The sequence below is a fragment of the Doryrhamphus excisus genome, linkage group LG20 (assembly GCF_037039965.1).
Source record: "Doryrhamphus excisus strain RoL-2023G ecotype Guam linkage group LG20, RoL_Dexc_Guam_v1.1, whole genome shotgun sequence".
Taxonomy (NCBI): Eukaryota; Metazoa; Chordata; class Actinopteri; order Syngnathiformes; family Syngnathidae; genus Doryrhamphus; species Doryrhamphus excisus.
Genome location: NC_136376.1, coordinates 9,826,288 through 9,839,532, shown reverse-complemented (window position 1 = coordinate 9,839,532; position 13,245 = coordinate 9,826,288). Strand labels below are relative to the sequence as shown.

The following is a 13,245-nucleotide window of genomic DNA, read 5'->3' as shown; positions in this document are numbered from 1 at the left end:
TGTGGGACTCCAGCAAACCACAGCAAGAGCCATTCTTTACAAATGGCAAAAAAAAAACATGGCTGAACCTTCGCAGGAGTGGCCAGCCAACCAAAATTGCCCCAAGCGCACAGCGACAACTCATTCAAGAGGTCACAAAAGACCCGACAACAACATTTTTGTCACACTTAAATGTTTCAGATGATCAAACACATTTACATATTAGTCAGTGATAGCTACATGGCCTTGTGTGAAAACGAAGTTGCCCCAAGATTTAAACATAACTTAACTGAGATTAATTATAAAGCTTAAAAAGCCATATCTACATCTGTGGGACTCCAGCAAACCACAGCAAGAGCCATTCTTCATAAATGGCGAAAAACATGGCTGAAAAACATGGCTGAACTTTCGCAGGAGTGGCCAGCCAACCAAAATTACTCCAAGCGCACAACAACAACTCATTCAAGAGGTCACAAAAGACCCCACAACAACATCCAAACAACTGCAGGCATCACTTGTCTTAGGTAAGGTCAGTGTTCAAAACTCCACCATAAGAAATGCCGGAGTTCCAAGACCAAAACCACTGCTGAACAAAAAGAACATTAAGGCTGGACTTTTCAAATAAAAACATCTTGATGGTCCCCATTTTTTTTTCGAAAGGTTTTGCAAAATCTGTGTTCTGACAAGACAAAAGTTTAACTTTTAAAAGGTTAAAAATAACTTTTTAAAAGTAAGGTTGCATTTCAGAAAAACAACATGATACTAACAGTAAAATATGGTGGTGGTAGTGTGATGGTCTTGGGCCGTTTTGCTGCTTCAGGATTTTGACGACTTGCTGTGATGAATGGAAGCATGAATTCTGATGGTCATATACAGTCTCTGTGCATTTATATTACTCTTATAACGACATTCAAATGTCAATTATCAATTAATTAGTAGGCCTCTGTGCAGATGAGTGTTAATTAGTACTGGGTTATTTTGCCCATTTTAAAGCTTCTATACAAATTTCCATAGGTTGTATCATCTTGAAAAACACACAGATTAGGTCACGCCCACATTGTTCGTTTTGAGAGCTTGGGAGCAAAGAACCGGACCACTGTGAAACTAAGACCCCCTGATTGTGTTAATGAATGTTGTTTTCTCTGTGCTGCAGACACTATACTTAAGAGAAGGCAGTCTGGCATCCCTCTGGGAATGTAGGAAGTACGTTGGCATGAGGAGCCGGGGGCACCATGTAGAGCGCCATCACATGCATGGGATGAGTTTCAGACAGTTTCCAGATGTTTTTGGTGCCACTGAGGTGCTTTACTTAGTCGTAGTAGTTAGACATACACAATATCGGTTTCAGTTTTGATATCATCCAATACTGAATGAATGAACATATTATGCTTCTTTTACTGTGATGACACAGGATGCATTCCATTATTTACTGATTGGTTGCTTTTGGTACTGGGGTGACCCTTATGGCATTTTGATGACGTTTTTCCTTGCATAAAAGCTACATGAGTGACTCTTCCTGATTTTCCGGTATTGGTACTTATCTTGTATGTTTCTTAGCTACCCTTTCGGTGTTATAATTTTAGCATTCTATGGCCTCATGTTATTTTAGATGGGTTGTGATTGGCTCCTGGTAAAGAAAGAGCTACCATTTTGTCGCTGGCTCACAAGTATAGAATATAGTATAGTACAGGGGTGGGCAAACTACGGCCCGGGGGCCACATCCGGCCCGCCAAGTGTTTGAATACGGCCCGCCCAATCTTTCCAAAGTATTTCATTTAAACTCAACATACAACCTGGCATCATGGCCTGAGCCAACCTTTTGATGGTTTTATCAATTTTGTTTTTTGACATGGTCTGTTGTTTACAAAGTGCTCCTGAAAAAAGGGACACAAGCACATAATAATAATAATAATAATAATAATAATAATAATAATAATAATAATAATAATAATTATTATTATTATTATTATTATTATTATTATTATTATTATTATTATTATTATTATTATTATTATTATATTATTATTATATTATTATTATATTATTATAATTATTATTAAAACTATTATGATTATTATAATTATTATATTAATGCTAATTATTATATTAATTGTATATAATATTATTGTTATATTTGCATATTTTACATAATAATATAATAATTATTATTTTAATTTTATTGTAATTATTATAATATTTTATTATTTTTCAAACATTTAAATATAAATATAAAATAATAAATAATAATAGCAGATTGCATGACAATTTTACAGATACAATAATACCAGGTGGACTGTTACGTGTAAAATATATAGTCTGCCCCCCCCCCCCCCCCCACCGTAAATTTTGTCATATCAATGCGGCCCGCGAGTCAAAAAGTTTGCCCACCCCTGGTATAGTATATAGTAGTATATAGTAGTATAGTATATAGTATAGTATTTAAACGATTAGCGTTAGTTCTGAAGTATAGGAGGTGTCACAAGATTAGAACATGATCATGAATTAGCCGGGGCTCAATGACACAACACAGCATTAACCATCAGACAATACATAACTTTATTGAAAGTAGCAAAGCATTGTACGTCTTTTTTAACATGGGTAAGACCAAAAAATAGAAAATTCTCTCTGAATTCCCCATCATAATTCAAGTATTAGTTCAAGTCGCATGGTTTCAGTCTTTAGAGTCTGTCACAACAGTACTCTGAGGTTTCAATATGGGAGGGCACATTGATGTGGAAGATCTCCTGTGTGTCAGATGGAGGAGTCTCAGGAGGACTGTTGACTCCTGAGTCACTGTCAGGATTGTACTGCATCACTTCTTTCGCTGTGTATTTGGCCTCCAGGACCTGGACAAGCGGGGGTGCCGGTGGGAGCGTAGCCTCAGCCTTGAGCTTGATATTTTTAAAGCGTTGCAGGCGAACCACATCCCTGTTCTCCCGTGAACATGGCAGTAGAGTGCACACGTCCTTGCGGAATTTGGAGCTCATACCGAAGTAGATGAGAGGGTTGTAGAAGCTGGCGGACTTGGCAAAGAGGCGGGTGAAGATGCTGGTTGTGCTTGGAACGTGGAAGCCCCAAGCCGACCACATGGACACGACTGCGTACGGCGACCAGGCCATGATGAAAGCAGTGCAAATGACTATGGCGATCTGGAAAGAGCAACATAAAAAACAGAAATGAAGTGAGTGTAATGACCAGCTAATGGCCAGCAGGGGGCCACCACATAAGGCCATTGTATTAAAGCATTCATTCATTCATTCATTTTCATTTTTGCAGGGGGTGCTGGAGCCTATCCCAGCTGTCTTCAGGCGAGAGGCGGGATACACCCTGGACTGGTCGCCAGCCAATCACAGGGCACATATAGACAAACAACCATTCACACTCACATTCATACCTATGGACAATTTGGAGTCGCCAATTAACCTAGCATGTTTTTGGAATGTGGGAGGAAACCGGAGTACCCGGAAAAAACCTGCGCATGCACGGGGAGAACATGCAAACTCCACACAGATTGATGGCCGACAGTGGAATTGAACCCTGGTCTCCTAGCTGTGGGGTCTGTGCGCTAACCACTTGTACACCGTGCCGCCATGTATTAAAGCATTCATTCATTCATTTTCTACCGCTTTTCCTCACGAGGGTCGCAGAGGGTGCTGGAGCCTATCCCAGCTGTCTTTGGGCAAGAGGCACACCCTGAACTGGTCGCCAGCCAATCACAGGGCACATATAGACAAACAACCATTCACACTCACATTCATACCTATGGACAATTTGGAGTCACTAATTAACCTAGCATGTTTTTGGAATGTGGGAGGAAACCGGAGAACACGGAGAAAACCCACGTATGCACGGGGAGAACATGCAAACTCCACACAGAGATGACCGAGGGTGTGAGTTCTGTGCTCTAACCACTCGACCGCCGTGCAGCCCAAAATATCAGTTCTTAACAAAAAAAAGGGAGAGAAAACGATACACAAACATAACTTTCACCTTGACACAAATGCAGCCATATATAGTTAGCCAAAATAACCATGCCACCACATAAACATGCAAACTCCACACAGAGATGGCCGAGAGTGGAATTGAACCCTGGTCTCCTAGCTGTGAGGTCTGTATTAAATCAGTGCTTCTCAATTATTATTCTTTTCCTCCATGAAGACTAATGCTAAGAAAAAGTTGTACAAATATTTATTATTTACCCTTGTGACATCTCTCTCCACCTTCCTTTGCCGGGCGGTGATGTAACCATCCGCCGACATGGCGTTAGTGCTTTTCACCGTGTTGATGATGGAGATGTAGGAGAAGAGCATGATCATCACAGGGATGAAGAAGCAGAAGATGAGGATAGAGATGATGTAGGCCTTATGGATGGTGGAATAATTAGCTTTGGACCAGTCCACCTCACATGTTCCGTATCCTCGATCTGCAGATTATCGCACACATAAATATGAATATCTATGAAGGTGCTGTTTTTTTGTTTTTTTTTTTAAAGAGACAGACCTGTATAACTTCCCCAGCCCAGCAATGGTGCAGTGGACCAAAACGCTGCTCCGGTCCAGATGCAGATCAGTGATATTGCTATGGTGTTCATGGTGATGCAGCAACCTACAAACCAAAAAACACAATCATACAACAGATGATGCAACTCTGCTGTTCTTTGTTGCCATGGGTTACAATGCTGCGTAAGAAAGTACTCGGGGACTACGCTGGCAGCGATACACGATAAATCCTATCCCACATGCGCCGCAGATGTCGTTAGTTCAACCACCGATGTAAAAAGAGACAGATTTGTCTTTTATGAACAACCACAAAAACACACACACACGACACTCTCATGCATGACACAAACACCCAAATAGAAACTGACTTTAAAGGAGCTTAATGACATGTTGGTATGCGGAGTCACATGACAAGCGCTGGTGGAAACAACCACCACAAGGTTGGTCATCAGGTTTTATTAGCTCTCTCAGGATCTAGTGGAATGTGAGGATTGGTGGGGGTTGAGGGGGTTCGACCTTTGTTGGGATGGCATCCCTTGATGTATCTGGTCACACTGATTACAGTCAAGGTGTTGATGCTCGCCAGGCCAAACATCAGCGTGAAGAAACCGTCCACCTAGTCAGACACACATAAAGAAGATGTTAGAGATGTTAGAGATGGTGCTGAGGTGGGGTGGGATGCTACTCTTTCAGTGGGCGGCCATATTGCCTAATGGGCAACCAAGTGACGCCAAATATGACTATGATAACAACTACGTCTCTCCATATACAACATATGTATACATGGTAATGGTAATGGTAATGGTAATGGTAATGGTAATGGTAATGGTAATGGTAATGGTAATGGTAATGGTAATGGTAATGGCAATGGTAATGGTAATGGTTTTATTTCATTTGAACATGCATCAGATTACAATTGTTACAATTATTGTTATTTATCCTAAATTATTCAAATTATTTGTAGAAATTACAGTTTACGCTGTACATTGTTGTTCATATTTAATGTAATCTATTTATTCTCCACATTATTATTTATTATTACACGGGAGCCAGGCAACGACATTTCGTTGGCAATTTCACTGCTGTGTTATTGTGCAATGACAATAAAGAAAGTCTATGTCTAAGTCTAAGTCTATGTCTATGTCTAAGTCTATGTCTATGTCTATGTCTATGTCTATGTCTATGTCTATGTCTATGTCTATGTCTATGTCTATGTCTATGTCTATGTCTATGTCTATGTCTATGTCTATGTCTATGTCTATGAGTGCATCCCATAATCAGTTCACAGTTCCACATGTCCAAAAGGAGTAGGAAGAAGCAAAGCTTATTAAATCCTACCCCTCCATCTGGTACTTTTACAATCAGTAACTGTTACATTTGTTCACTTCCTGCTTTCCATAATACAGTTTAAGTTTTTTTTTTAATAATGTACCTCATACTGAAGTATGAGGTGATATGAGCATCCAATGACATAATGGGTACCATAGTAAGTGTCAATATAGTGATATGTATAGCACATCATGACTGGTTCAAGACTCTTCATCCTTGTATTTAGCAAACATCAACTGCTTGTATTGTTACATACATAGTTTGCTTATATTTATATGAAGAATTTTATATAACCTTTGTATTAAATATAGTTACTGATTTTTTGGTATTTATTTGCCATTTGTAACCATGTAAATTGGATGATGTGTTATCTTATAAATGAAAGACAACAGTAAAAACAATGCATACAATTTATTTTGTAAGTGAATATAAATCATATAAAATCCTGCCTAGGCACCACATTGGATAGGTCCAGCTGTGTGTGCAAGTGCAAAAATAAGTGAACCTCCTCTGAGGTTCTTCATCTGTTAATTAGAAAACCAGAATGGAAATAAATGCTGCTGTTTTCATGCTCACTGAATTTTTAGTTGTTGACAGATTTTCTGATTGTTTGCGTGAAATCTTGCACAACTGCCTTTGAAGAATAACGAGAATAATTCGGTCCAGGTATGATATCAGTTGAATTATTGCAAACTTGTCCTATTTTGGAATGATATTGATATGATTTGGAATGATATCCTTTCTCTGCTGTGAACATGAATCCTGCCTAGCAACAAGTGACCAGGAAAAGGAAAGTAATATTTTTGGGTGGATGGTGTGTCTAGCTAGCCATGATTAAATATGAAAACATTCACCAGAATGTATTGACTTTCAGTTATGTGTTGCTTTTTTTCTTTTTTCCAGATAAAGACAGTATTTAGCATCATTCCCTGTTTGGCTAATGTTTCACAGCTGCAGGTATTGAAAACATGATACATCAACACGGACATAAAAAAAAAAAAATTGTCTTTAAGACACTTGTAAATGTCAAACTAAGTTCCATAAAAAGCTTTTTGACAAGTTCACTGCTTGTTCTGAAAAGTAGATGAAAGAACAACACCCGCCTGGTCTTCAAGTCCACTGTTTGGAAAGACAAATGTTTGATTATCTTTTAATCCTGGCTCTCCTTAAAGGGAATGATACTACTGGGATTCCGTCTGGCTCTAACCGTGCAAGCCCTACGATCCCCGCTGTGGCGTTTTCAGGTGCATGGTCCACTTGAGGTCTTTTACTTGATCCCTTTCTTGATCTCTCCTAAATCCTATTAGTGTCCGTCATCACGTTTCCTTCACCCTCACATTGTGCAGATTACCGGGACTGTCTTGCATGTCTGATTTCACCTGGATATAATGTAATGTAATGTAATATAATATAATATAATATAGGGCGGCACAGCAGTCTAGTGGTTAGCGCGCAGACCTCACAGCGAGGAGACTAGGGTTCAATTCCACCCTCGGCCATCTCTGTGTGGAGTTTGCATGTTCTCCCCCGTGCATGTGTGGGTTTTCTCCGGGTACTCCGGTTTCCTCCCACATTCTAAAAACATGCTAGGTTAATTGGCGACTCCAAATTGTCCATAGGTATGAATGTGAGTGTGAATGGTTGTTTGTCTATTTGTGCCCTGTGATTGGCTGGCGACCAGTCCAGGGTGTACCGGAAAAAGCGGTAGAGAATGAATAATATAATATAATATAATATAATATAATTATTCATGTTCCATCATGATGGTTTTTTTCATTTTCTTCCCAGTATCATTGTACTATTGTCTGGTACCTGGGATCACTACAAAGTTGAATTTTGGGGGGTTCAGGAGGTCTTCTAGATAGAACTGATTTGTGCACCTTTATGTTCATGCAACAAACATCTCTGACAGGTGACATTCTGGTCAAAGAGGTTCCCCCGTGTAAAGGTCTTCACGTTTGTAATCTCATTACAGATTTAACCTTCAGCACACATGCAGCTACTCTCATAATCCCTTTCACACACACACATTCACATGTGTACTCGCTCCATGCAAAAACACATTCCTTTTATTTGCTTTGTTGGTTGAGATTGACTAATTAAAAAAAAAAAAAAACAGATATCAATTAAAATCATGATAGTAAGGTCGTTTTACCTGACAGGTCCAAATCCAAGTGATTAGAAAACCGTCATCCTTGAAGATGTTGAATATTTCCAGGATTCCTCTGGAGTAGCCGAATACTGAGATGCTGGCGTCCGAGATGGCGAGATTTAAAGTCAGGAAGTCTGTCGGCTGCAGTGAGGCTCTTTGTTTGTACAGAACAAAAATCACTAAGCTGTTTCCGAACCAGGACAGCCATCCTGTGACGGGATAGATTGGCATTGGAATCACATGAGGAAGAGTCGTAGGAATATTATTCTACACTGGACGGACGTCATGCATTAGTCACGAGAGAGGTTAAAATACAGTACACCTCATAATCATGAACCGTAATTAAGTAGACTAAGTAGACTAATACTAGTAGTGGACTTGCATATTGTAGTTTAAGAAGTATATTACTAGTATCAGCAATAAGCAGTACCTCACAATATATATAAGAGCAGACCTACCTAATACCAGCAGGTAGACCCCAATGATGGTCTCTCCATGTTCAGACAGAGGAGGTTCCGTATGCAGATTACTCAAGTTGTTATTTCTCCACGGAATATTGACAACCTTCATGGGAAAACTCTTTATTGTTATTTCCATGGCTTACGCGTTGATGATACCAAGGCATGAATTCTAGCTGCACTCTCTTCTGTTGCCACCGGACACTCCTGTGATCCTCTAGTCCAGACAACCGGTCTGTTCGTTTTTAAATCCAGCTTAGACCCTGCCACTAATACCTCACCACTCAGCATCCCAATAATTGCAGCACTAATCCTATCTATTTGTTAACAAATAAGCAGATAGATGCTTTTTTGGGGGGAAACGCTAGTCGAGAGATAATTGGTTTGGTACCTGGGTCTTCAGTGGGGACTTAACCAGACAATTTTTTTTCTCTACACTACAAAATCATTTGGAGAAGTTCAAAACCGATATGTATCTTATAATATGACAACAGCATTTTAAATAAAATACATTCACCAAAATTCACCAACACGGATGCGGTTCCTGGACTTCAGCTCAGCATTCAACACGATCATCCATCCAGGACCAGGTATGCAAGTTGGAGCCGCTGGGCCTCAAGACCTCCCTGTGCAACTGGCTGCTTGACTTCCTCACGAATAGAACCCAGTATGTCAGAGTGGGCAACAACACATCCAGTGTCATCTCTCTGAACACCGGCTCACCCCAGGGATGTGTTCTCAGCCCCCTGTTGTTTACCCTGATGACCCATGACTGTCGCCCCAGATATAGCAACAACCACATCCTGAAGTACGCGGACGACACAACAGTTGTGGGCCTCATTCAGGACAACAACTAACTGGCTTACTGGGAGGAAGTGAAACACCTTGTGGATTGGTGCAAGGCGAACAACCTGGTCCTGAACGTTGACAAAACAAAGGAGATCATCGTCGACTTCGGGAGATCCAGTCCCAGCCACACTCCACTCTGCATCAACGACACGGCCGTAGAAGTTGTGAACGCAACCAAGTACTTGGGGGTGCACATCACAGACAACCTCGGCTGGTCACTCCGCACCTCCTCTCTGGCGAAGAAGGTGCAGCAGCAGCAGCCCCTCTACCTGCCCACATGCACAACCAAAACTGTAAATTATTGTTATTTATTCTAAATTATTTAAATTATTTGTACAAATTACTGTTTACGCTGTACATTGTTGTTCATATTTGATGTAATCTATTTATTCTCCACATTATTATTTATTATTTATTATCACACGGGAGCCAGGCAACAACATTTTGTTGGCAATTTCACTGCTGTGTTATTGTGCAATGACAATAACGACGTCTATATCTATGTCTATTTGCCCTAATCAACCATTTATTATTGTGGACCAATTAGCTGGTCCTGTGAGGCAAATCATAATTAAAAAAAACAAAACAAAAAAAACGTTGACGTTACATGAGCCCACACTGCAGGTTCTGAAGGCCTGTATTGACATGAAAATAAAAATTTCAATTTACACATAAAATACTGGAAGCACACCAGTCAAGAAACACAGAGGATTGGTAATAAATTCATGCAAATTAGTAGAAAAAATTGTAAAAATGTAATTTAATTATATTTAATTAATTGAAAATATAATTTAATTATATTTAATTAATTTAAATTCTATTTTATAAATTTTATTTTAATTCTATTTTATAAATTTTATTTTAATTTTATTTAATTTAATTAAGAATGCAATTTAATTCTAGAATAGGTCAGTGCCTCTGATAGTGTTTAAGCCAGTAGAAAAGTTTTTGTTTTTGTTTTTATGGGCGGTTCCCCCCAAATCTTTGACAATTAAGTTATAAAAAAACTTGGTTCTATTTTAAATTAAGTTAAAAAACTTGGTTCTATTTTTTATGTGCTGACAGTATACTTTTAAAGTATCCTCTCTTTTAATGCTGATACATTCAAGTGAAGATGGTTCTATGCATCCGTTTTAAGCCCTTTGTGTGTTTTAGGTTTTGGATCATTTCCGCGTTTGAATGTTGCTGTACATTCGCCACAGCACAAATACACGGAAAACCAAAGAAATATACACATCTAAACCCAACTCCTCAACTGGATTTGACCTCCATGTGGGTTGTTTTGGTTCCATGCCAGTGGTTATATCTGTGAAGATGCCTCAAGACAAAACCACACGAGCAGCTTCCGTCTGTTTTGAGTCTTCACACGAAAGGACGCTATCCTGCAGCTGGTCCTGCTGGCTCTGGGCTCATACATGACAGCGCTAAAGATCTTCTCGTGTTACTGCAGGCGAGCAAGCAGCTGTTGAGCTGTTCCCTCAGCAACAATACAGATCCTGAAGAGCAGCACTGGGGAAAAAACATCTTGTCGCTTTACATCATCCGAGCATGGAGGAGGTCATTAGTAGAACCGTTGAACAAAGGTTCCACACTGTGTTGTGTGGTCTGGCAGTAATTTGGACTAAAAGCTTTTATTCATGACATGATTTATCTTTACCCCCAAAAGAGATGAAATCACTTCCTAAGCTTGCATGGTTGCATTTCGCAGTAATGGAGGTCAGAATTTCATTCAAAAGACAAAATAATATTCACATATCATCACACTGATTGGGGTCTGTGGATGGAAAACATCTGTAAACTTCCTCCCAATCACAAAAAAAGGGATTTTGATAATTTGTCCCAATTGTTCAGTGGTGATTTTGTTCAGTGCAAACTTCATTCCCTCCTTCTCCATCCTTCTCAGTGTGACTGTCTGTGGTGAAGGAGGTACCCCGAAGGATGGAAAACATTTGTAAACTTCCTCCCAGTCACAAAAAAAGGGATTTTGATAATTTGTCCCAATTGTTCAGTGGCGATTTTGTTCAGTGCAAACTTCATTCCGTCCTTCTCCATCCTTCTCAGTGTGACTGTCTGTGGTGAAGGAGGTAACCCGAAGGATGGAAAACATCTGTAAACTTCCTCCCAATCACAAAAAAAGGGATTTTGATAATTTCACTCAATTGTTCAGTGTCGATTTTGTTCAGTGCAAACTTCATTCCGTCCTTCTCCATCCTTCTCAGTGTGACTGTCTGTGGTGAAGGAGGTAACCCGAAGGATCGAAAACATCTGTAAACTTCCTCCCAATCACAAAAAAAGGGATTTTGATAATTTGTCCCAATTGTTCAGTGGCGATTTTGTTCAGTGCAAACTTCATTCCGTCCTTCTCTACCCTTCTCAGTATGACTGTCTGTGGTGAAGGAGGTAACCCGAAGGATGTAAAAAATCTGTAAACTTCCTCCCAGTCACAAAAAAAGGGATTTTGATAATTTGTCCCAATTGTTCAGTGTCGATTTTGTTCAGTGCAAACTTCATTCCGTCCTTCTCCATCCTTCTCAGTGTGACTGTCTGTGGTGAAGGAGGTAACCCGAAGGATGGAAAAAATCTGTAAACTTCCTCCCAATCACAAAAAAGGGATTTTGATAATTTGTCCCAATTGTTCAGTGTCGATTTTGTTCAGTGCAAACTTCATTCCCTCCTTCTCCATCCTTCTCAGTGTGACTGTCTGTGGTGAAGGAGGTAACCCGAAGGATGGAAAAAAATCTGTAAACTTCCTCCCAGTCACAAAAAAAGGGATTTTGATAATTTGTCCCAATTGTTCAGTGTCGATTTTGTTCAGTGCAAACTTCATTCCCTCCTTCTCCATCCTTCTCAGTGTGACTGTCTGTGGTGAAGGAGGTAACCCGAAGGATGGAAAAAAATCTGTAAACTTCCTCCCAATCACAAAAAAAGGGATTTTGATAATTTGTCCCAATTGTTCAGTGTCGATTTTGTTCAGTGTAAACTTCATTCCGTCCTTCTCCATCCTTCTCAGTGTGACTGTCTGTGGTGAAGGAGGTACCCCGAAGGATGGAAAACATTTGTAAACTTCCTCCCAGTCACAAAAAAAGGGATTTTGATAATTTGTCCCAATTGTTCAGTGGCGATTTTGTTCAGTGCAAACTTCATTCCGTCCTTCTCCATCCTTCTCAGTGTGACTGTCTGTGGTGAAGGAGGTAACCCGAAGGATGGAAAACATCTGTAAACTTCCTCCCAATCACAAAAAAAGGGATTTTGATAATTTCACTCAATTGTTCAGTGTCGATTTTGTTCAGTGCAAACTTCATTCCGTCCTTCTCCATCCTTCTCAGTGTGACTGTCTGTGGTGAAGGAGGTAACCCGAAGGATCGAAAACATCTGTAAACTTCCTCCCAATCACAAAAAAAGGGATTTTGATAATTTGTCCCAATTGTTCAGTGGCGATTTTGTTCAGTGCAAACTTCATTCCGTCCTTCTCTACCCTTCTCAGTATGACTGTCTGTGGTGAAGGAGGTAACCCGAAGGATGTAAAAAATCTGTAAACTTCCTCCCAGTCACAAAAAAAGGGATTTTGATAATTTGTCCCAATTGTTCAGTGTCGATTTTGTTCAGTGCAAACTTCATTCCGTCCTTCTCCATCCTTCTCAGTGTGACTGTCTGTGGTGAAGGAGGTAACCCGAAGGATGGAAAAAATCTGTAAACTTCCTCCCAATCACAAAAAAGGGATTTTGATAATTTGTCCCAATTGTTCAGTGTCGATTTTGTTCAGTGCAAACTTCATTCCCTCCTTCTCCATCCTTCTCAGTGTGACTGTCTGTGGTGAAGGAGGTAACCCGAAGGATGGAAAAAAATCTGTAAACTTCCTCCCAGTCACAAAAAAAGGGATTTTGATAATTTGTCCCAATTGTTCAGTGTCGATTTTGTTCAGTGCAAACTTCATTCCCTCCTTCTCCATCCTTCTCAGTGTGACTGTCTGTGGTGAAGG

At 39.9% G+C, this 13,245-nt stretch overlaps 1 protein-coding gene across 1 annotated transcript; it reads right to left on the bottom strand.

Annotated features, from left to right (window-relative positions):
• Positions 1-2,517: 2,517 nt before the first annotated feature.
• On the bottom strand, positions 2,518-8,638 carry LOC131108000 (opsin-5-like). The gene is made up of 6 exons (XM_058058577.2): positions 8,418-8,638; positions 7,963-8,168; positions 4,995-5,094; positions 4,480-4,584; positions 4,179-4,402; positions 2,518-3,128 (listed from the first exon to the last, which is right to left on the bottom strand). The coding sequence occupies exons 1-6, from the start codon at positions 8,554-8,556 to the stop codon at positions 2,658-2,660; spliced, it is 1,245 nt and encodes a 414-aa protein (XP_057914560.2). The 5' UTR covers positions 8,557-8,638; the 3' UTR covers positions 2,518-2,657.
• Between the last annotated feature and the right edge of the window lie 4,607 nt (positions 8,639-13,245).